This window comes from Oncorhynchus masou, chromosome 23, assembly GCF_036934945.1.
Source record: "Oncorhynchus masou masou isolate Uvic2021 chromosome 23, UVic_Omas_1.1, whole genome shotgun sequence".
Taxonomy (NCBI): Eukaryota; Metazoa; Chordata; class Actinopteri; order Salmoniformes; family Salmonidae; genus Oncorhynchus; species Oncorhynchus masou.
In genome coordinates, this window is record NC_088234.1 from 57,090,923 (window position 1) to 57,116,174 (window position 25,252).

Here is a 25,252-nt window from a genome sequence, read left to right on the forward strand (position 1 = left end):
TGGCGAGAAGTATACTAGGGAGTGGTGCACGATGTGCCCGTCTCCGGAGTCTGACCAGAAGACCGCCTCATTTCCCTCTTTTACGAAGTCATTTTTTTGGGGTCGCCGGCTGGGATCCATTCCGTTGTCCTGGGTGAAAGGCAGAACACAGGATCCGCTTCGCGAAAGTCATCTTCCTGGTCGTACTGATGGTGAGTTGACGCTGCTCTTATATTCAGTAGTTCTTCTCGACTGTATGTAATGAAACCTAAGATGACCTGGGGTACTAATGTAAGAAATAACACGTAAAAAAACAAAAAACTGCATAGTTTCCTAGGAACGCGAAGCGAGGCGGCCATCTCTGTCGGCGCCGGAAGTAAGCTGTGTGTTAAAGACACGAGGCTGAAAACGAGACCAATACAGTGCCAACTGACATGGCAAAATGTTTTCTCTCAATCCAAAAGGAACCACATTTACCATTTTGGTACGTATCGCAAGCTGTGATATAACAATGTTCCAGGTGATTTGATTCATATGGTTATATCAGGCATTTGATAAAATGCAGGTTTCTCTGGTTTCCAGAGATAGGCACCTGTTTTGGCAATATGAGTGTGTCCAGGGCAGGCTTATATAATAGTGTAGACCTACAGAAACACAGTGCTAAAATATAAGGAGTTGTGGGGATGTTTCACAGCCTATACATTTAGGTGCTGCAGATAGGACCTCTGTAGTGTGATGAACTGCTTCATTCGGTATGTTTGCTGCTGCAGCTAGAATCAGTGTATCCCTCACAGGATGGGTTCAGCTTCAAAAATAGCTTCCTGGGGTCTGAATGATACCTTGATAACAACAGCTTTATACTAAACAGTATGACATTCTCACCAATCCAAATATATCCAGGCATATTTTTGTTCTCTCTCTCTCTCACTCTCTCTCTCACTCACTCTCATATATATATATAAAATGGAAAAATGTGTTCACATTGCCAAAGCAAGCAAAATACATAAAAAATGAAATAAACAGTAATATGTTTACAGAAAACATTACACTTCCAAAAGTTCCAAAAGAATGAAGACATTAAAGTCAAATAATTATCTTTTTGTTTTCTCATGTTTTGGTTGGGTCTAATTGTGTTGCTGTCCTGGGGCTCTGTGAGGTCTGTTTGTGAACACAGCCCCAGGAACAGCTTGCTTAGGGGGCTCTTCTCCAGGTTTACTTCTCTGTAGGTGATCTTTCTCTCTCTCTCTGTGTGCCTGTGTGTGCCTGTGTGCGTGTGTGTGTGTGTGTGTGTGTGGTGAAACAGTATGCACCCGTGATGTTCCTCACAGATATGCTTACCTTTTTTCTTCTGTGTGTTATTTCTTACACTCTTAGCCCAGAACGTTTTTTTGAGTTATTACATCAGACAGAAAAAACGTTTGTGGCTATCAATGCAACTTACCCAAATTGGATCCTTTGTTCGCACCCCCAAGGGCAATTTAAATAACTTTATCACCAACCACACCCTCCCCAGATTTGTGTCCCTAGCCCAAGGCCTGGTTCTGTTATACAGGTTCTGTGTTCTATGTATTGTATTTGGACAGTGAAGCAATTTAACAACACATTTGGCTCTATTCTTCAGCATTTGAGATATTCTTTTTAATATTAGGCAGCAGAACAGAAGGAGAGTACTTTCATACATATCTATTTTACTGTTTAGAAATAAAAACACAATGTGTCAAGTCCCCCATTTGAAAAAGTAATGTATTTGTAAAAATTCACTTATAGTGTATTAAAGTTGTCAACGTTTAGTATTTAGTCCTATATTCCTGGCACATTTCTACAAACTTATTGGATGCATTTGTGGTATGTTTTGGTTGTGTTTTGGATTATGTTCTGTCCAATAGAAACTGAATGGTGAATAATTTCTTGTGCCATTTTGGAGTCACTTTTATTGTAAGTAAGAATATATGTTTCTGAACACTTCAACATTCATACGGATGCTACCATGATTATGGATAATCTTTGATGAACCGTGAATAATGCCTGTTCTCAAACTAGACACTCTAATGTACTTGTCCTCTTGCTCAGTTGTGCACCGGGGCCTCCCACTCCTCTTTCTATTCTGGTTAAAGCCGGTTTGCACTGTTCTGTGAAGGGAGTATTACACAGCGTTGTACGAGCCCTTCAGTTTCTTGACAATTTCTCGCATGGAATAGCCTTCATTTTTCAGAACAAGAATAGACTGATGAGTTTCAGAAGAAAGTTCTTTGTTTCTGGCCATTTTGAGCTTGTAATCAAACCCACAAATGCTGATGCTCCAGATACTCAACTAGTCTAAAGAAGGCCAGTTTTATTGCTTCTTTAATCAGAACAACATTTTTCAGCTGTGCTAACATAATTGCAAAAGGGTTTTCTAATGGTAAATTAGCCTTTTAAAATGATAAACTTGGATTAGCTAACACAACGTGCCATTGGAACACAGGAGTGATGGTTGCTGATAATGGGCCTCTCTATGCCTATGCAGATATTCCATAAAAAATCTGCAGTTTCCAGCTACAATAGTCATTTGTAGCTGGAAGACCTCTGGCAGTCTCTATGGGGGTGCCACAGGGTTCAATTCTCGGGCAGACTCTTTTTCCTGTATATATCAATTATGTCGCTCTTGCGTCTGGTAATTCTCTGATCCACATGTACGCAGACGACACCATTCTGTATACTTCTGGCTATTCTTTGAACACTGTGTTAACTAACCTCCAGACAAGCTTCAATGCCATACAACTCTCCTTCCGTGGCCTCCAACTGCTATTAAATGCAAGTAAAACTAAATGCATGCTCTTCAACCGATCGCCCGCACCTGCCCGCCCATCTAGCATCACTACATTGGATGGTTCTGATTTAGAATATGTGGACAACTACAAATACTGGTTAGGCTGTAAACTCTCCTTCCATACTAAGTATCTCCAATCCAAAATTTAATCTAGAATCGCCTTCCTATTTCACAACAAAGCATCCTTCACTTATGCTGCCAAACATACCCTCGTAAAACTGACTATCCTACCGATCCTTGACTTTGACGATGTCATTTACAAAATAGCCTCCAACACTCTACTCAACAAATTGGATGCAATCTATCACAGTGCCATCCGTTTCATCACCAAAGCCCCATCTACTACCCACCACTGTGACCTGTATGCTCTCATTGGCTGGCCCTCGCTTCATATTCGTCATCAAACCCACAGGTCATCTATAAGGTAAAGCCCCACCTTATCATCATAGTAGCACCCACCCATAGCACTCGCTCCAGCAGGCTCATTTGTTCACTTTTCATTCCAGTTCTCTGCTGCCAATGACTGGAATGAATTGCAAAAATCACTGAAGCTGGAGTGTTATACAGTGGGGCAAAAAGGTATTTAGTCAGCCACCAATTGTGCAAGTTCTCCCACTTAAAAAGATGAGAGAGGCCTGTAATTTTCATCATAGGTACACTTCAACTATGACAGACAAAATGAGATTTTTTTCTCCAGAAAATCACATTGTAGGATTTTTAATGAATTTATTTGCAAATAAATTGCAAATTGCAAATTATGGTGGAAAATAAGTATTTGGTCACCTACAAAAAAGCAAGATTTCTGGCTCTCACAGACCTGTAACTTCTTCTTTAAGAGGCTCCTCTGTCCTCCACTCGTTACCTGTATTAATGGCACCTGTTTGAACTTGTTACCAGTATAAAAGACACCTGTCCACAACCTCAAACAGTCACACTCCAAACTCCACTATGGCCAAGACCAAAGAGCTGTCAAAGGACACCAGAAACAATATTGTAGACCTGCACCAGGCTGGGAAGACTGAATCTGCAATAGGTGAGCAGCTTGGTTTGAAGAAATCAACTGTGGGAGCAATTATTAGGAAATGGAAGACATACAAGACCACTGATAATCTCCCTCGATCTGGGGCTCCATGCAAGATCTCACCCCAATGATCAAAATGATCACAAGAACGGTGAGCAAAAATCCCAGAACCACACGGGGGGACCTAGTGAATGACCTGCAGAGAGCTGGGACCAAAGTAACAAAGCATACCATCAGTAACACACTACGCCGCCAGGGACTCAAATCCTGCAGTGCCAGACGTGTCCCCCTGCTTAAGCCAGTACATGTCCAGGCCCGTCTGAAGTTTGCTAGAGAGCATTTGGATGATCCAGAAGAAGATTGGGAGAATGTCATATGGTCAGATGAAACCAAAATATAACTTTTTGGTAATAACTAAACTCGTCGTGTTTGGAGGACAAAGATTGCTGAGTTGCATCCAAAGAACACCATACCTACTGTGAAGCATGGGGGTGGAAACATCATGCTTTGGAGCTGTTTTTCTGCAAAGGGACCAGGACGACTGATCTGTGTAAAGGAAAGAATGAATGGGGCCATGTATCGTGAGATTTTGAGTTAAAACCTCCTTCCAACAGCAAGGGCATTGAAGATGAAACGTAACCATCTCTGCAGCACTTCACCAATCAGGCCTTTATGGTAGAGTTTCCAGACAGAAGCCACTCCTCAGTAAAAGGGACATGGCAGCTCGATTGGAGTTTGCCAAAAGGCACATAAAGGACTCTCAGACCATGAGAATGTAACCAAGATTGAACTCTTTGGCCTGAATGCCAAGCTTCACATCTGGAGGAAACCAGGCACCATCCCTACGGTGAAGCATGGTGGTAGCAGCATCATGCTGTGGGGATGTTTTTCAGCGGCAGGGACTGGGAGACAAGTCAGGATCGAGGGAAAGATGAACATAGCAAAGTATAGAGAGTTCCTTGATGAAAACCTGATCCAGTGCGCTCAGGACCTCAGACTGGGGCGAAGGTTAACCATCTAACAGGACAATGACCCTAAGCACACAGCCAAGACAACACAGGAGTCAGCCAAGACAATGCAGGAGTGGCGTCGGCACAAGTCTCTGAATGTCCATGAGTGGCCCAGCCAGAGCCCGGACTTGAACCTGATCTAACATCTCTGGAGAGACCTGAACATAGCTGTGCAGTGACGCTCCCCTTTCCAACCTGACAGGGCCTGTTAGGATCTGCAGGGAAGAATGGGAGAAACTCCCAAATACAGGTGTGCCAGGCTTGTAGAGTCATACCTAAGACGACTGAACTGTAAGGTGCTTAAACAAAGTACTGAGTAAGGGGTCTGAATACCTGTGTAGATGTGATATTACAGTTTTTTATTTTTAATAAATTTGCAACAAAAAAAATGTAAACCTGTTTTTGCTTTGTCATTATGGTGTGTAGATTGATGAGGTGAATAAACTATTTAATACATTTTGGAATAAGGCTGTAAAGTAACAAATTGTAAAAATGTCAAGGTGTCAGAATACTTTCTGAATGCACTGTAAATGATTTCGCTGATGGCTTTCAGAGTTCAATACAGGACTGCTAGGTAATTTACCTAGCTATTCTGGGGCGGCAGTGTAGCCTAGTGGTTAGAGCATTGGACTACTAACCAAAAGGTTGCAAGTTCAAATCCCCGAGCTGACAAGGCACAAAATCTGTCGTTCTGCCCCTGAACAGGCAGTTAACCCACTGTTCCTAGGCCATCATTGAAAATAAGAATTTGTTCTTAACTGACTTGCCTAGTAAAATAAAGGTAAAAAAATAATAAATTCCAGTAATAGTGTTGCTTCTGTCCCTCTCCTTTACCCAACATGGGGTCAAACCAGGGACCCTCTGAACACATCAACAACTGCCTCCCACAAAGCATCGTTACCTATCGCTCCACAAATGCTACGGCTAACAATGCCTTGTGGGAGGCAGTTGTTGATGTTTTAAGAGGGTCCCTGGTTCAAGTCCAGGTAGGGGTGAGGAGAGGGACGGAAGCAACACTGTTACACTAGGCTAGCTTGTGACTAATTGAGAATCATACATTTTGTTGTGAATAAAATAAATAATAATAATAAATCAATGGTAAAATCAGCTGTCATCAAAATGTATTCCCCATCAGTTCAGCCAGAAAATCCCTCTGATAATCTTTGGTCACTGCATCAGTCTTGATAGCCACAAACCATTGGCAGCATTGGGGTAAATCTCTGGTTGATAAAAAGGTGAAAGATAACCCATATTTTAGAGATTGCTGTGTGCTGTTTGTTCAAAGTACAAGCCATCATCAAACTTTGTGGGCACGCCCCATCTACCTTAGCGGGCAGGAGTGCATTCGCTATGAATGCTGGAATTTGTGGTTCACTTTGAGCAGACAAATACACAGGAAGTCAAAACTTCCTGATTCTACCAGTGAAATTAAAGTTTCTAGCTTGTGGTTTGGATAATTGTGATGTTTATGATAAAAACGTAACGCTGTTAATATAGTAATGACTATATACTGTGTCAGAGCCACGGTGTAATTCCCTTTTGATCATGGCATTATCAGGATTCATTTAGAAATGTTCAGAAATATATGTTCTACTCACTTAGAAGTTAAATTACTCCAGTCATCTAGTCATTTCTTGCAAAGAATATGGAACCAAATACTCAACTTTTGACTACAAGTGAATTTGTCCAAATAGTTATAACTTCTTTACATTGGGCGACTAGACACAAAGTGCCCTCATAAAAAAAAGTAAAAACCCTCAATTGAAAGATGACATTCTGTACCGTCGCATCATGAATAATTTGGGGCTTGATTTAATCCGTATCGTTGAAGATCCGCACTGCAGCGATTAAAATGTAAAGGTCATTTCCTATTTAGCCGACATATGCAGCGTTTACCGTGAACGCAGGAATATTGACTTTACATTTCTATTGCCTGCTGCGCCAAAATGCTGAAGTACTGAAGTATTGAGACACATTTTTAATTGTAGCTTCACTGTCCAAATAAATATGAAGGGGAGTGTAGAATAATAAATTAATAGAAATACCGTATATGCCCCAGTGTGAAGGCCAATCTTAATCTCAGTGCTGTGAAATTACAAAACAAGTGTGATCAACTGTGGTGCAATTACATTAATGAGAGAGCAGACTATTCGTTTTTACTTCAATCGTATGCCTATATATGAGGAACATCATGGGTGCATAGTGTGTTACACCGAGCTCCTCTAAACGTCAATTTGGTTTGGCAGGAGATAGACGATGACAAGGCCATACAATGGCTGGATAATGTTTGTTTAGGGGAGGCAGGTAGCCTAGTGGTTAAGCATGTTGGGACAGTAACTGAAAGGTTGCTGGTTCAAATCCTTGAGCAGATTACATGGAAAAAATAGGTCTGTACCCTTGAGCAAGGCCCTTAACCCCAATTGCTCCTGTAAGAGTATCTGTTAAATGATGTAAAAAAACAACAAAAAAATGTATGATGATGTTGTGGTGTTCTCAAACTAGTTGACTGAAGTGGGCCATTTGGGGTTGTGCAACAGTCAAGTGGACCTTTGATAAAACAAGTAGGATGATAATGTGAGAGGGCAGGACAATCAATGATCTGATGGACATATGGTGCTTGAGATGCTCATACAGACCAGGGTGTGGTAGCTAATTATGTTTCTATTTCACTGGTGAGCATATATGTGAAATCACATTTCTGTCTGGCAGGAGATGACATGACCAAAGGGGTTGCATGTTTGTTTGTGATGTTGTGATGTCCTCATGAACCCGAACAAGGGTCAGTTGGCTATTCTGGGGCAATGAACAGCATAGTAAGCACAGCTTTGGGGATATTCCCTTCTTGTTTTTATAGACACATACTTTTGTTTCAGAAGGGGATTTGGTATAATCTGAATCATACCATAGTCTGTATTATACCTAATCAAATTGAGTAATCAGGAGATTGATTAAATGACAATGCCTCTGCACCCTGCAAAACTCAAGTGGAACCTAATAATGCATCTTGTAGACACTATTTACTTCCTCATCCATGTAAAACTCTCAGCAATGGTGGAGCATGTTAAATATTCCTTGTGTAGGAGTTCTCCCTGTCTGTCAACTTCATATTTCTGAGGTAGAAAGTGGTGAGTGGGGACAGGAATTATGCTGCTTTTGGTGTGTGTTTGTGTGTGTGAGTTTGAGAAAGGGGGGAGGAGTCAGGTTGGGTAGACTTGGTGCATACAAGGCAGGAAGAACAGTGTTATGCTATAGCAAACGTATTGCTCTACAGACATGGATTGTGGGTAGTTGCAAAGCTACTGGTAATTTACTGGAATCTTCAGTCATTTCAGTAATTCAGATAATCTATGCCATTTATTGTAATTTTGGTAATTTCTCTTTGAATAATATACATATACTATTCATTTTAAAAATCTGTGTCCATCTTGTCCATTTGTTTCTAGTAGATAAACTATATGGTTCAAGAGAAAACAGCCTAATCAATGAAAAAAGCATCTAAATCAACAATGGCATTATTTTCAATGAACTCCGCAACTCTTTCAACTGTTGATTTTTTCCACAACTGGAAAAAGTCAGTTTGACACAAAAATATTGACAACAAATACATACTGACATAGTCAAATAAGTGTTAAAAAATTATAAAGGATATTTCATGCTGAAACCCTCATATTAAACACCAATGGTATTCACTTAGTTCATGGTTTATATTTAGGATAATGTTTCACAGCATGGTCATTCAATTTTTTGTTAAAAATCATTTGATTGATTTCATTATTTTTGTGTGGCAAGTCCACACAGAGGGCCGGAGATAATTACAGACACCTGTGATAATCTGAAGTTCTCAAAAGGGTCTTGTGATAGATTACATACAATTCTTGAAAGATACCAAATTTCTGGTTGTTTACTGGTAAATGTAGAAAGTTTCCAGTAATATACCCTCCCTTTGCAAATCAAATTGTGGGTACTGATTTGATGTCAGATACTACACTCACCACCAAGGTGTTCTAAAACATGGCCATGGCACAGAGGAAATCATATTCCTGGGACTGAAGTCTATGCTTTATCACAACAACTTGTGGTTAGACTGCATCATGTGAGAACAACCCAGAGCAGTCACAACTGAAGTTGGATATAATGTTAATATTGTCATAATGTCATATTAATAAGTACTTTTTTAAGAAGTATTTTTTTTTAGTTGTTGTTCTATGATTATTGTGCATAGTATGTGGTTATTTCAAAAGTTGTACTAAATGTTGCTTAAACAATGCACCCTAACGTGTAAATGAGTCATCACACCAGGTCACCCTGTAAGCACAGATGGTTCCTATTCTGGTACACTTGATTTAAGCTGCAGGGACAAAGTGTTCTGCAGCGGATCGTGAACTTTGTGTTGACAATGCTGCTCCTCCTCATCACTCTCTCCCTTTCTATCACTCTCTCTTTCTATATATGACACTGGTTTACAAGCCACTCATCAACATGCTTTAAAGATCCAATGCAGCCATTTTTATCTGAATATCAAATCATTTCTGGGTAACAATTATGTACCTTACTGTGATTGTTTTCAATTAAAATGGTTGAAAAGAAACAAAAATAGCTTCTTAGCCAAGAGTAATTTCTCAAGCAAGAATTTTGCTAGGACTGTCTGTGAGTGGTCTGAGTGAAAGGTTTGAGTGAAAGGCTTTCTTATTGTTCTATGTACTAATTTACTGCCTGGCCATGTCAAAACTCCATCCCACCAAAACAGTCTGACATTTAAGATAGTCTTTTGAAACCGCTCCTACACTAAAAGGGCCTCATTTTCACAATTTTGCAGTATTATTCCAACCTCATACTATGGAAATATATTTAAAACACAGGAAAATCAAATTTGACTGCACTGGGCCTTTAATGATGTTTTTGTGGCCTATGACCCTGGCTGTGTATCAGCCAGCTGTCAGAATGCGGGACCTGACTTATTAGCCATTTCTGAAAATTACAGCATGTTCCTCTACCCCTCTCTTAGGGTGTCAAGTCCTCTGTGCTCCTCCTCTTCAGGCAGGCCGTTTTGACCTGTTCAATTACGACTTGTGGTAGTTCAAACTCAGATATGGTTGTGTGAGGCTGAAATATAGATATGGGTATTAAGTTAGATGGAGCCACATTTGCCACATCAAACCAATTACAATATCTGTTTTCGCAAAGCAACGCCTGATAACAGCGTAGAGATTCTGCCAAATGGAATCAACCTTCGACATTTAACCTGGCCCTGCACACATTGTCAGATCGTTCAGATTCACAACATAAAATATTTACCATCAGACAACTTCATTTCTGAGTGTAAAAACCTCAAAGATAAGTTTATTACTTGGGACTCGACAGTAATTTTTTACAAATAAATAGAAACACAACATAACATCAATAGTCAGTTACATTACACATCATAGACTTGCTCTAAAGATATACATTATAAACTGAGTAAACAAAACATTAAGAACACCTTCCAAATATTGAGTCACACCCCCTTTTGCCCTCAGAACAGCCTCAATTTGTCGGGGCATGGACTCTACAAGGTGTCGAACGCGCTCCACAGGGATGCTGGCCCATGTTGACTCCAATGCTTCCTAGAGTTGTGCCAAGTTGGCTAGATGTCCTTTGGGTGATAGAAAGAGCAGGTGTTCTTAATGTTTTGTACATTCCGTGTAGCTCTACAGTCAGAATAGAACATGCATTATTATTAATTCATGTGACAGACTATGACATTGACTTATGATTAGTTACTTTGTAAAACAAGAAAGTGATAGATTAAATTCTATAGGCAGATTAGTGTAGTAAAACATAAACAGTAATTGTTGGTAAGTTTTCAGTCTAATGAGAAGATGTAATCATTTTGAGCCAACGGGTTGAAGATACAAGTCTATCAGTCTTAGAAAGGGAGGCTTTCATAGTCAAAGGCTACTTCTATGATAAATGTATCAAACATCTATTATTAGCTTCCTGAAATGTGTTGAAGGCAGGATGGTGTGAAGATACTGAATTACCCAACCAATCTGGGTTTGACTTACATGTGATGCTCTGTTTGTTTAAATGATAACACTAATGAGTGTGCCTTTTACTTTTCAGATTTATGTTGATAATGCTTTGTTTAACCAAAGATCCTGCACGTTTCTGACCAAAGGATTCTCTTTACATTGGCAGTCTACCAGGCAGGCAGAAATAAGGCCACAAAGCTACTTACCGTAATAGTTAGAGAGATAAACAAACACACAACCAGACACAGTCATGGTTCCACTGCTACCATAGAAACAGGAGCTCACATTTCTTATTACTACCAAACAAGTGAAAGATTCTGCTGTGCCCATCAACAGGCAGCAAATACACATCCTGGACCTCACAAGACAATCTATATCTCATGACACAAGTAACATTCTTTAACCAGCAAAGCCTTAGTTTTGAATATTTATAACAGTGTAATACAAATCAAGCTAAGAAAATACACATTTTGACCTCAGAAAAAATACACTATTTATACACAAAAGTATGTGGACTCCCCTTCAAATGAATGGCCACACAAGCTCACAGAACGGGACCGCCGTGCAACACTCACTACCGAGGTCCAAACTGCCTCTGGAAGCAACGTCAGCGCAAGAACTGTTCGTCAGGAGTTTCATGAAATGGGTTGCCATGGCCGAGAAGCCGAAAACAAGACTATGATCACCATCCGCAATGCCAAGCGTCAGCTGGAGTGGTGTAAAGCTCGCTGCCATTGGACTCTGAAGCAGTGGAAACACGTTCTCTGGGGTGATGAATCACACTTCACCATCTGGCAGTCCGACAGACAAATCTGGGTTTGGCTGATGCCAGGAGAACACTACCTGCTCGAATGCATAGTGGCAACTGTAAAGTTTGTTGGAGGATAAATAATGGTCTGGGGTTGTTTTTCATGGTTCTGGCCCCTTAGTTTGAGTGAGGGGAAATCTTAATGCTACAGCATACAATGACATTCAATACGATTCTGTACTTCCAACTTTGTGGCAACAGTTTGGGGAAGGACCTTTCCTGTTTCAGCATGACAATGCCCCAGTGCACAAAGCAAGGTCCATACAGAAATGATTTGTCAAGATCGGTGTGGAAGAACTTGACTGGCCTGCACAGAGCCCTGACCTGAACCCCATCAAACACCTTTGGGATGAATTGGAACGCCGACTGTGAACCAGGCCTAATCGCCCAACATCAGTGCCTGACCTCACTAATGCTCTTGTGGCTGAATGGAAGCAAGTCCCAACAGCAATGTTCCAACATCTAGTGGAAAGCCCTCCCAGAGGAGTGGAGGCTGTTATAGCAGCAAAGGCAGGACCAACTCCATATTAATGCCCATGATTTTGGAATGAGATGTTCAATGAGCAGGAGTCCACATACTTTTGGTCATTTAGTCTATATCAAATTCTATTTTTGAAGGAATGTAATTCTAAAGTATATTTGGAAAGGAATCACCTACTCTCATCTTACTGTGAATCTCATAGCTGCAGACTGAGTCACTCTAAGCCAAAGCCCTCTGCGTTTGAGATGGCGATGGTTAACTTCTGCTTCAGTTCCTTCCTGCTTTTATAAGGTGGGAGGCAGATCTGGTTGAAGCAGGTGTGAGATATGGGTAACCTGAAACAGACAAGGATAACCTGTCTAAACAATTACTGTAAGGGCCCTTCTGTTGCCATTGCACTAAACCTGGCTGCATTATAACAGATTACAATGACACCACATAATATCTGTCCACTTACACTCTACAATACTGTATGCTGCTCCTCAACATATAGCATTTGCAGTCAACCAGTTAATGAAGTCAACATATAATAGCTGGTCTATTTAGATATTGTTCTATATGGTTGGATATATGTGAGAGTAAGAGGCAATGAGTGATGAGATACCAGTACCAGTCAGTGGACACGTCGATCTTGGCGATCTTGAAGTTGAGGTCGGCCAACCCTCCCACGGGGACACGGTCACTTCCTGTGGCGAAGTGGAGCAGCTTCTTCTGCAACTCCAAGGGGAAATCCAGCACCACATCCCAAAAACAGCTAAACACACACACAAGAAAAAAACATAGCCAACATTACTTTTCTGTAAGGAAAGGGGGGTGGGGGGTGCAGCTGGAGTAAACAGGCCTGGAAGGGAGCGGAGTAACTTACAGCTGTAAGGGGGCACTGGCTGGCTGCAGGCATCCAGAGAGTGGAGGAGGTATGAAGAGTTCAGCTCTTGATTCCTCCAACAGAGTGAAAGGCCCTATAGCACTGCATGGGTGTGTCATAATGGCTTGTTGCTGTAGGCTTTGTGATATTGGATATTTTCTACTCCACAGCAGGATCAGGGGTTGCTGGCCAGGTGAAAGATGAAAAAGGTATGCAGAGTTGTATAGATTGGGTGCACTGGGTGTTTGTGTGCATGACCCTTACCGTACTGTGAGGTCAGCTTTGCTATAGCCCTCGTACTGAGCTGTTCTCTGTAGGGCGCTCATGTCCAGCTCTGGACTCCCACACACCAGCATCTCCACCTCCTCTGGCCTCAGCAGCTGCACAACCACAACATCATCACTAAGGAGTGCCCTATAGTGTAAACCACAGGAGGCTGGTGAAGGGAGGATGACTCATAATAATCTCTACAATGGAGTGAATGGAATCAAACAAATGGAAACCATATGTTTGATGTATTTGATACCATTCCACTAATTCTGCTCCAGCCATTACCACGAGCCCGTCCTCCTCAATTTAGGTGCCTACTGTAATTCAGTAACATCACATATTGTACTATGCATCCAGTGCTTAGTTTGAAACATAGCTTTAGATGAGGGATTTATATCACAGCTGAGCGCAGAACTTTGACTTGGTCCCTGACATGAGGGATTTGCTGACAATGCCAACAATACATACGATGAGATAATTTTAAGTTCAGTGCTTTATCTTGTCTATCAGTATTGTGTTTGAGTCAATACACATAAATTCATTGTGGCCTACAATGTGTGATTCACAGTGATTAGCATATATTCTACATGACCATACATCTTGGTGGTAATATTTGATCTTAACTAGTTTAGGATTGGCTCAGACATACAGTAACTTGGCATGGTGCAGACCATACCCACAGTGAGTGTGTGTGTGTGTACACTTGTGGACAGACTAACATTGAACATAGTCAACCAGCCACAGATCCTGGAGTTGCACCAATATTAACAACGATCTTACTTATTAACTCAGTGTGTTACAATACAGATGAAGGATCTTAATTTAATTTGCACTGTAAAACTTGCACTGTATTTTGAGGTTTAAAAAAAACTTCTGAAGTTTGTAATTTCCCTTACGAAACATGTGTGAACCCCTACAAAAATGAATGACAATCCACATAATTATTCACATTTCCTCTTGCTGAGCATTATTTTCCTGCTGCAGCAAACTGGCTCAAATTAAAGATCCTACATCTGTAACTCCAAACTATTCTGTAGGTCATCAAGTTCTTCAGTGTCAGCAGGTTTTCAACCAATACTGAATGTCTATTCTAGGACGCTTTAGTGTGTCTGACAAACAGATATGTACCACCAACATTAGTATTTTGTTTATTTAATTACCAGGCAGGTAACAAACAATAAATTACCTCTCTGTCAGGAGATAAATAAATTGACAAATCTATTGAGAGTTCACAATCTGAACAAAAATCGATTCCATTGTATTTTAGCTAAAGTATTTCAGGAATGTACAGTATGAGTAAGCATACACAGTAACAGTCGAAATTAAGACACACACTCATTCCAAGGGTTTTCTTTATTTTTACTATTTTCTACATTGTAGAATAATAGTGAAGACATAAAAACTATGAAATAACATATTTGGAATAATGTAGTAATCCACAAAAATGGTTAAACAAATATATATTCTATAATTGAGATTCTTCAAAGTAGCCACTCTTTGCCTTGATGACAGCTTTGCACACTCTTGGCATTCTCTCAACCATCTTCATGATGAATTATTTTCTGACAGTCTTGAAGGAGTTCCCACATATGCCGAGCATCATTTTTGATTGCTTTTCCTTCACTCTGCAGTCCAACTCATCCCAAACCATCTCACTTGGGTTGAGGTCAGATGATTGTGGAGGACAGGTCATCTGATGCAGAACTCCATCACTCTCCTTGGCCAAATAGCCCGTACACATCCTGAGTGTGTTTTGGGTCCTTGTACTGTTGAAAAACAAATTATAGTCCCACTAAGCGCAAACCAGATGGGATGGTGTATCGCTGCAGACATGCTGGTTAAGTGTGCCTTGATTTCTAAATAAATCACAGACAGAGTCACCAGCAAAGCACCATCACACCTCCTCCATGCTTCACGGTGGGAACCACATGTGGAGATCATCTGTTCACCTACTTTGTGTCTCACAAAAACACGCTGGTTGGAACGTTTTTGTTGGCCCAAGCAAGTCTCGTCTTATTATTGGTGTTGGTGGTTTCTTTGCAGCAATTCAACCATGAAGGCCTGATTCACGCAGTCTCCTCTGCACAGTTGATGTCGAGATATGTTACTTCAACTCTGTGAAGCATTTATTTGGGCTGCAATCTGAGGTACAGTTAACTCTAATGAATGTATCCTCTGCAGCAGAGGGAACTCTGTGTCTTCCTTTCCTGTGGCGGTCCTCATGAGAACCAGTTTCATCATAGAGCTTGATGGTTTTTGCCACTGCACTTGAAGAAACTTGAAATGCTCCGTATTGACTGACCTTCATGTCTTAAAGTAATGATGGACTGTCATTTCTCTTTGCTTATTTGAGCTGTTCTTGCCATAATATGGACCTGGTCTTTTACTAAATAGGGCTATCTTCTGTATACCACCCTACCTTGTCACAACACAACTGATTACCTCAAACGCATTAAGGAGGAAATAAATTCCACACATTAACTTTTAACAAGGCACACCTGTTAATTGAAATGCATTCCAGGTGACTACCTCATGAAGCTGGTTGAGAGAATGCCAAGAGTGTGCACAGCTGTCAAAAGAAAAGGGTGGTTACTTTGAAGAATCTAAAATATTTAGATTTGTTTAACACTTATGTTATTTCATAGTTTTGATGTCTTCACTATTATTCTACAATGTAGAAAAAAATTAAAATATAGAAAAACCCTGGAATGAGTAGGTGTATCAACTCTTGACTGGTACTGTTGTAGAATTACAGTAATTTCGGATGGAATTCCATCTATTGCAGAATGTGGATAGCAGGCGGACGCCATTTTCACCCAGATGAATTCCATCATTGACGAATTGGCAACAAATGACGTGCCCAAGTCTTTAGAAAGGCACATTAGCCATGGATGAAAAGACCACATACGATAAGCACGCTCCATACACTAAGGTTAGAGTAAAGAATAGATCAAACCCATGGTTTAAGTCTGACATTTCTGATGCTATTTGTAAAAGAGATGTAGCATGGGCTAAGGCTAGGTAAACTTATTATAGCTCGGACTGGTTGATTTTAAGGTAGCTAAGAAACCTGTGCATCAGACTTGTTAGAAGAACAAAATCGGATTACTATGTGACTAGTTTAAAATGACTGTTATGGGAATCCAGACAAATTCTGGAAAGTAGTTAAAACATTAAAAGAACAATATGCACTCTACACTCTCAAATCAGATAGGGTTGGATACTGGTCTCATTACTGATAAGAACGCCAATGCTAATGCCTTCAACAATCACTTTATTGCAGCAGGCAATCTCGTTGAGAAAATGCCAACCGCAAATGAAGGAAGAAAAGATACATATGCATGAGTGCGGATACTGATGGTCAGGGTTTCTCATGAAGCCTCTTCACAGAGAAGAAGGTTATTGGTGTCTTGCTAGCCATACACACTAAGAAAGCGATAGGGGCTGACAAATTTGACCCAGAGATGCTGGCTAGAGCTGCACCACTTATCTCTGGTGCTCTTACTCATATTTATAACCTCACGTTGACCTCTGGGGTCATACCTAAGATTTGGAGAACTGCCTATGTGCTGCCTCTGCACAAAGGTGAGGATACTGGTGACCTTGATAATGATCAACCAATCTCTAAGTTGTCTTGTCTTGTAAAAATGTTAGTCATTGGTAAATGTACAGCAGCGCTCTTTCTTGTCTGACAACTGCATACTGAACACATTTCAGTCCAGTTTAGACCAGGGCACAGTACCATCACAGCCACCACACTGGTTATAAATGATATTGTAAGAGCTTTGAGCTTTTATCTCAGTGAAAAAAATGCTGCTTTAATTTCTATGCTGATGACAAAGTACTATATGCCACAGCCCCATCACTCACTAAAGCATTTGACTTTCAATTGCTTCAAGATGCACTTGTAGATCTTAGGCTGGTGCTTAATTCAAGTAAATGGTATTTTCACAATCCAAAAGTATACAATTTGAATCTCTGAACAATGCTAACCATGATGGCTGTCTTTTGGAACATGTTCCCACCTATAAATACCTTGGAATTTGGTTAGATGATAATCTCTCTTTTAAAACTCGTATAACTGAGCTGGTAAAGAAGATGTAATTGAGAATAAGATGTTTTTGTAGAAATAAATCTTGTCTGTCATCACAGCACAGAAAGAAAATTGTACAGGCCACTTATGTCAGTGCTTGATTATGGTGATGTTTTATATATGCATGGATCAGCATCAGTAGTGAAGAAATTGGATGCATTGTATCATGCAGCGTTGCACTTTGTTACTAATGAAAACTTTTGCACACATCATTGTCTTTTGTACACATCGGTTGGCTGGGACTCCCTGACTCTTAGAAGGGCCAGACACTAGTTGATACTTGTCTATAAAGCGGTCTTATAGAAATGTCCTAATTATCTTAACTCAAACATTCAGTGGTCAAACAGTATTTATCAGACTCGGTCACTGGACAGGCTAGTGCGAGAGATACCCCGGATTCACTGAGTTAGGCAAAACGGCATTTGAATATCATGCTTCACACTCATGGAATGAATTTCAGAGAGAACTCCAGTTAGATGTTTTGGTGCCTGAAAGACAGTTTAAAATGCACATTACATTAACTTATCATAAACTGTGATTACTTTTTGTAATGTGTGTATTTCTTATAGAAGTTAATTTATTTTAATCTCCATCGTGTACTTATGTTTTAATTTTGTTTGGTTTTAAATTCTTATTAATTGTTGTTGTTTTTTAATTGTTGTATCACAGGGCACAACTGTAAAAGAGATCTGATCTCAGCTTGGTTCTCCTTAAAATAAAGGTTAATAAATCAATCAATCAATCAATCAATAAATATGAGGCTACCCTGCTGGCCAAGTCTGGGCCAGGGAGAACATAAGCTGTTCTGTGTCTCTGGCTGATCGGTATTCAATGGAGGTCAGCTGTGTTAGATTTGTGCTGCTGTAACGAGATAAGTAAAAACATTCTTCCCAGGAGGCCCTAATCCCTATAGACTGTCTAAATAACTAAATCAACTCATCACCTCTATTCTTGACCCACTTAAAACGGTCCTGTTTCACAATATAGTGTGGCTACAGTATCTGAGCAATGTCAGTCAGTGCAAAATATACCCCAGCAGAGGGGGTCAGGAGGTGGCAGGTGGGTAGAAGTTGTGTATATTTACATTAACAGTCAAGAGAGACTCCTTCATACAATTGTGTATGTGTGAGATGCAAGCATGCACACCACAGGTGGCTAGTGGCACCTTACTTGGGGAGGACAGGCTCATAGTAATGGCTGGAATGGAATATATGGAATACCATATACCAGCCTCCAGTGAGGTACACATATTGATATTAGCTTATCTCCTCCTCTTACTATAAAACCTGTATTAGAACTTTCATCTGGAGGTTCTGACCACAGGGATGTGAATAACTTATTGTAATAACTTATTGTAACCCTCCAAGAACCTGGGAGCCGAGCCGACCTTAACCCCACCCCCACAGAAAGCCCAGAGAAGTCCCGACTCACCATCAGAGCGTCTGACGCACACACACTGTGGAATCCACGATAGAAGGCTGCAAACTGCTTGTAGATTGACTTATTAAGCAGGAAACCAGCATACAGCTGAACATACTCTGCAGAGAAAGAAAATAATTTAATAAATCACTCAAGCACCCATAAATTGAGACACATACTCAAACAAGTTTCAGTTTTCAAGTCTTGTGCACGTGACATTGAAGCACAGTGTGATGCTTTTCTTCAAGCTCCAAAACCAACAATCCAGTAATCGATATCAATGTAGCACTAAACACAAGGTAGAACTAAAACACACAAGAAATAAAATAAGAACATGAGAAAGTAAGAAGCTACAGTTGAAGTCAGAACTTTACATACACCTTAGCCAAATAACTGAGTTTAAATGTATCACAATTTATGACATTGAATTCCAGTAAAAATGACCAGTGTTAGGTCAGTTAAGATCACCACTAAATTTTAAGAATGTGAAATGTCAGAATAATAGTCGAGAGAATGATTTATTTCAGCTTTTATTTCTTCCATCACATTCCCAGTGGGTCAGATGTTTACATACACTCAATTAGTATTTGGTAGCATTGCCTTTAAATTGTTTAACTTGGGTCAAACATTTCAGGTAGCCGTCCACAAGCTTCCCACAATAAATTGGGTGAATTTTGGCCCATTCCTCCTGACAGAGCTGGTGTAACGGAGTCAGGTTTGTAGGCATCCTTGCTCGCACACGCTTTTTCAGTTCTGCACACACATTTTCTATGGGATTGAGGTCAGGGCTTTGTGATGGCCACTCCATTACCTTGACTTTTGCCAGAACTTTGGAAGTGTGCTTGGTAGGCATTTGTATGCATTTGCGACCAAGCTTTAACTTCATGACTGATGTCTTGAGATTTTGCTACAATATATCCACATAATTTTCCCTCTTCATGATGTCATCTATTTTGTGAAGTGCACCAGTCCCTCCTGCAGCAAAGCACCCCCACAACATGATGCTGCCACCCCTGTGCTTCACGGTTGGGATGGTGTTCTTCGGCTTGCAAGCATCCCCCGTTTTCCTCCAAACATAACGATGGTCATTATGGCCAAAGAGTTCTATTTTTGTTTCATCAGACCAGAGGACATTACTCCAAAAAGTACGATCTTTGTCCCCATGTGCAGTTGCAAACCGTGGTCTGGCTTTTTTTTAATGGTGGTTTTGGAGCAGGGGCTTCTTCCTTGCTGAGCGGCTTTTCAGGTTATGTCGATATAGGACTCGATTTACTCTGGATATAGATACTTTTGTACCCGTTTCCTCCAGCATCTTCACAAGGTCCTTTGCTGTTGTTCTGGGATTGATTTGCACTTTTCGACACCAAAGTACGTTCATCTCTAGGAGACGGAACGCGTCTCCTTCCTGAGAGGTATGACGGCTGCGTGGTCCCATGGTATTTATACTTGCATACTATTGTTTGTACAGATGAACGTGGTACCTTCAGGCTTTTGGAAATTGCTCCCAAGGATGAACCAGACTTTTTTTCTGAGGTCTTGGCTGATTTCTGTTTAAAGGCACAGCCAACTTAGTGTATAAGCTTCTGACCCACTGGAATTGTGATACTGTGAATTATAAGTGAAATAAATCTGTCTGTAAACAATTGTTGGAAAAATGACTTGTGTCATGCACCAAGGAGATGTCCTAACAGACTTGCCAAAGTTAGAGTTTGTTAACAAGAAATTTGTGGAGTGGTTGAAAAATGAGTTTTAATGACTCCAACCTAAGTGTATGTAAACTTCCGACTTCAACTGTATATACAGGGTCAGTTCCAATACCTTATTAACAATGTGCAGGGATACTGGAGTGATAGAGGTCGATATAGTGCATTCGGAAACTATTCAAAACCTTTGACTTATTCCACATTTTGTTACGTTACAGCATCATTCTAAAATTGATTAACTCGTTTTTTCCCCCTCATCAATCAACTCACAATACATGATGACAAAGCCACAAAAAAAGCAAATGTATAATATACATGTATATATATTTTAATTTCACACTCAAGTACTCAAAAAAAAATATATATTTTATACTTTTGCTTTTTTTTGTTGCTTTGTCATCATGGGGTATTGTGAGTTGATTGATGAGGGGGAAAAAAACGAGTTACTCGATTTTAGAATGATGCTGTAACGTAACGAAATGTGGGAAAAATTCAAGGGGTCTGAATACTTTCCGAATGCACTGTATGTATAAAGGTAAGTTGACTAGACATCAGGTAGAGGAGAATTGTGACATAACATGGGGAACAGACAAATACACAGAAAGGTGAATTAGCTTAAAGTGAACGGCACATCGCCGATTTCCTAACGAAATGTGGTCCCGGAGGCCCGACGTGTGATTTTATTGTTGTGTGGTCTAAATTGACGAACAGAACTAGTTGAATCAGCTGCGTTAGAGATGGGATGGAACAAAACAAAGCACATCTGTGGTCCTGTACATGTATGTCTATCCTTCATATATTAATCTACAGTATAGGCCTACTCACCCTTTCTGTTCTGTTTGTTGACTGGAATCTTGTCACCTCCAGGTTTCAGGTTATAGGACCTGACCACCCCGAGCTCCTCTTGGAAAACCTAGATACAATGATACAGTCACTAACTTAAAATGATGAGAGTGGATTTCTTGGGAAAGGCCAAAGCTTATTAGTTTATGGTCAACATTCACTTACGGTAAACATGTGGGCTTAAAAATAGCCTCTGTAATCAGAAACCAGAGGTATAGATAATGTATTTGCTCTGGAGTTGAACTCAGCTGGTGAATAAAGGATATAGAAAATATGATACAGTGCCTTCAGAAAGTATTCATACCCCTTGACTTATTCCACATTTTGTTGTGTTACAGCCTGAATTCAAAATGGATTATATCGATTTTTTCCCCTCACCCACCTATACAAAATACCCCATAATGACAAAATGAAACATTTCTTGCAATCTTTGCAAATATATTGAAAACGAAATACAGTATGTGAATGAGATTTCTGTAAGTATTCACACCGCTTTGCTAGAACACTCCAAATTTAGCGCAGGTGCATCCAATTTCCTTTGATCATCCTTGAGATGTCACTACAACTTGATTGGAGTCCACCTGTGGCCAATTCAATTGTTTGGACATGATTTAGAAAGAAACACCGGTCTATATAAGATCCCACAGTAGACAGTGCATCTCAGGGCATAAAACTATACCATGAAGTCCAAGGAACTGTCCGAGATAACAATTCTAAGGCATACAGTACCAGTCAAAAGTTGACACACATACTCATTCAAGGGTTTTTCTTTATTTTACTCTTTTCTACATTGTAGAATAATAGTGAAGACATCAAAACTATGAAATAACACATATGGAATCATGTAGTAACAAAAAAAAGTGTTAAACAAATATTAGAGATTCTTCAAAGTAGCCATCCTTTTCTTCAAAGTAGCCACCCTTTGCCTTGATGGCAGCTTTGCACACTCTTGGCATTCTCTCAACCAACCTTCATGAGGTCGTCACCTGGAATGCATTTCAATTATAAGGTGTGACTTGTTAAAAGTTCATTTGAAGACTCTCTTTCCTTCTTAATGCGTTTGAGCCAATCAGTTGTGACAAGTTAGGGGTAGTATATAGAAGCTAGCCCTATGTGGTAAAAGACCAAGTCCATATTATGGCAAGAACAGCTTAAATAAGCAAAGAGAAATGACAGTCCATCATTACTTTAAAACTTCTTATGGCTTGGGGGCAGTATTGAGTAGCTTGGATGAATAAGGTGCCCAGAGTAAACTGCCTGCTCATCAGGCCCAGAAGCTAAGATATGCATATTTTTAGTAGATAGAAAACACTCTGAAGGTTCTAAAACTGTTTGAATGATTTCTGTGAGTATAACAGAACTCATATGGCAGGCAAAAACCTGATTAAAAAAATCCAACCAGGAAGTGGGAAATCTGAGGTTTGTAGTTTTTCAACTCTTTGCCTATCCAAGATAGTGTAAATTTGGTCAGATTGCACTTCCTAAGGCTTCCACTAGATGTCAACAGTCTTTAGAACCTTGTTTGAGGCTTCTACTGTGAAGGAGGAGAGAATGAATGCTGATTGAGTAAGAGGTCTGCCAGAAGGCCATGAGCGCATTCAGGTGTCCTCCCGTGAGAGGTAGCTGCTTTCCATTGCATTTCTAAAGACAAAGGAATTCTCGGGTTGAAACATTATTAAAGATTTATGTTAAAAACATCCTAAAGATGGATTCTATACACTGTAATGGAAAATTTTGACTTTTCGTCTGGCCTGCGCGTCGTGAATTTGGATTTGTGAACAAAAGGCGTGAACAAAAAGGAGGTATTTGGACATAAATGGACTTTATCGAACAAAACAAACATTTATTGTGGAACTGGAATTCCTGGGAGTGCATTTTGATGAAGATCATCAAAGCTAAGTGAATATTTATAATGCTATTTCTGACTTCTGTTGACTCCACAACATGATGGATATCTAAATGGCTCGTTTTGGTCTCTGAGCGCCGTACACAGATTATAGCATGGTGTGCTTTTTCGGTAAAGCTTTTTCGAAATTTGACACAGCATTAAGGAGAAGGTTATCTAAAGTTCCATGCGTAACTCTTGTATCAATGTTTATTTTGAGGTTTTCTGTAAATTGATGTGGCTCTCTGCAAAATCACCGGATATTTTGGAAGCAAAACATTATTGAACGTAACGTGCCAATGTAAACTAAGGTTTTGGATATAAATATGAACTTTATCGAACATAACATACATGAATTGTGTAACATGAAGTCCTATGAATGTCATCTGATGAAGATCATCAAAGGTTAGTGATTCATTTTATCTATATTTCTGCTTTTTGTGACTCCTCTCTTAGGCTGGAAAAATGGCTGTGCTTTTCTGTGACTAGGTACTGACCTAACATAATCAGATGGTGTGCTTTTGTCGTTAACAACAATTTTATCTTTAAAATGGTGTCAAATACTTGTATGTTTCCAAGAATTTTAATTGAGATTTCTGTTGTTTGAATTTGGCGCCCTGCACTTTCACTGGCTGTTGTCATATCGATCCCGTTAACAGGATCTCAGTCGTAAGAACTTAAGACATGAAGGACAGTCAATACAAAAAATGTCAAGAACTTTTAAAGTTTCTTCAAGTGCAGACACAAAAACTTTCAAGCGCTATGATGAAACTGGCTCTCATGAGGACTGCCACAGGAAAGGAAGACCCAGAGTTAATTATGCTGCAGAGGACAAGTTCATTACAGTTATCAACCTCATTAGAGTTATCAACCTCAGAAATTGCAGCCCAAATAAATGCTTCACAGAATTCAAGGAACAGACACATCTCAACATCAACTGTTCAGGACTGCATGAATCAGGCTACTAAAGGACACCAATAATAATAAGAGACTTGCTTGGGCCAAGAAACACGAGCAACGGACATTAGACTGGTGGAAATCTGTCCTTTGGTCTGATGAGTCAAAATTTTAGACTACCATGTCTTTGTGAGACGCAGAGTAGGTGAACAGATGACCTCCGCATGTGTGGTTCCCACCGTGAAGCATGGAGGAGGAGGTGTGATGGTGCTTTGCTGGTGACACGGTCTGTGATTTATTTAGAAATCAAGGCACACATAACCAGCATGGCTACCACTGCATTCTGCAGAGATACGCCATCTCATCTGGTTTGCGCTTGGTGGGACAATCATTTGTTTTTCAACAGGACAATGACCCAACACACCTCCAGACTGTGTGTATTCTATTTGACCAAGGAAAATTGATGGATTGCTGCATCAGACCTGTCCTCCACAATCACCTGACCTCAACCCAATTGAGATGGTTTGGGATGAGTTGGACCACAGAGTGAAGGAAAAGTAGCCAACAAGTGCTCCGCATATGTGGAAACTACTTCAAGACTGTTGGAAAAGCCTTCCAGGTGAAGCTGTTTGAGAGAATGCCATAGTTTTCATGTCTTCACTATTATTCTACAATGTAGAAAATAGTACAAATAAATAACCCTTGAATGAGTAGGTTTTTCCAAACTTGGCTGGTACTGTATGTAAATAAGTTATTTCTGGTTTTTAATAAATGTGCAAAAAAAATTGAAAAACCTGTTTTTGTTTTGTGATTATGGGGTATTGTGTGTACATTGATGAGGAAAAACATTTACTTAATCCATTTTAGAATTAGTCTAACAGTGGAAAGTCAAGGGGTATGAATCATTTTCGAACACACTGTATGTCTATATGATGTACTCAGTGGCCAGTTTATTAGGTACACCCATTTAGTACCGGGTCAGACCCCTCTTTTCCTCCAGAATAGCCTGAATTCTTCGGGGCGTGGAATTGTTGCTTAATTTGTATCAAGGAACCTAATGTGTTCCAGGAAAACCTTCCCCACACCATTACATCACCTATACCAGCCTGTACCATTGACACCAGGCAGGATGGAGCCATGGACTTATGCTGCTTACAA

At 40.1% G+C, this 25,252-nt stretch overlaps 1 protein-coding gene across 3 annotated transcripts in view; it reads right to left on the reverse strand.

Moving 5' to 3' along the window:
- Nucleotides 1-9,516: 9,516 nt before the first annotated feature.
- Nucleotides 9,517-25,252, reverse strand: part of LOC135511104 (probable E3 ubiquitin-protein ligase HECTD2) — a 40,185-nt gene continuing 24,449 nt past the window's right edge. The window contains exons 17-22 of one of the 3 annotated variants that reach the window (XM_064932640.1): nt 21,295-21,382; nt 18,779-18,885; nt 13,249-13,364; nt 12,730-12,873; nt 12,297-12,454; nt 9,517-9,922 (exon numbers count right to left, since the gene is read on the reverse strand). In XM_064932640.1, the coding sequence (XP_064788712.1) occupies nt 12,334-12,454; nt 12,730-12,873; nt 13,249-13,364; nt 18,779-18,885; nt 21,295-21,382 (576 nt within the window). In that variant the 3' untranslated portion in view covers nt 9,517-9,922; nt 12,297-12,333. Of the gene's footprint in view, nt 9,923-10,125; nt 12,455-12,729; nt 12,874-12,984; nt 13,170-13,248; nt 13,365-18,778; nt 18,886-21,294; nt 21,383-25,252 lie in introns of those variants that run through there. The other 2 variants (XM_064932639.1, XR_010451212.1) reach the window with 2 other exon arrangements.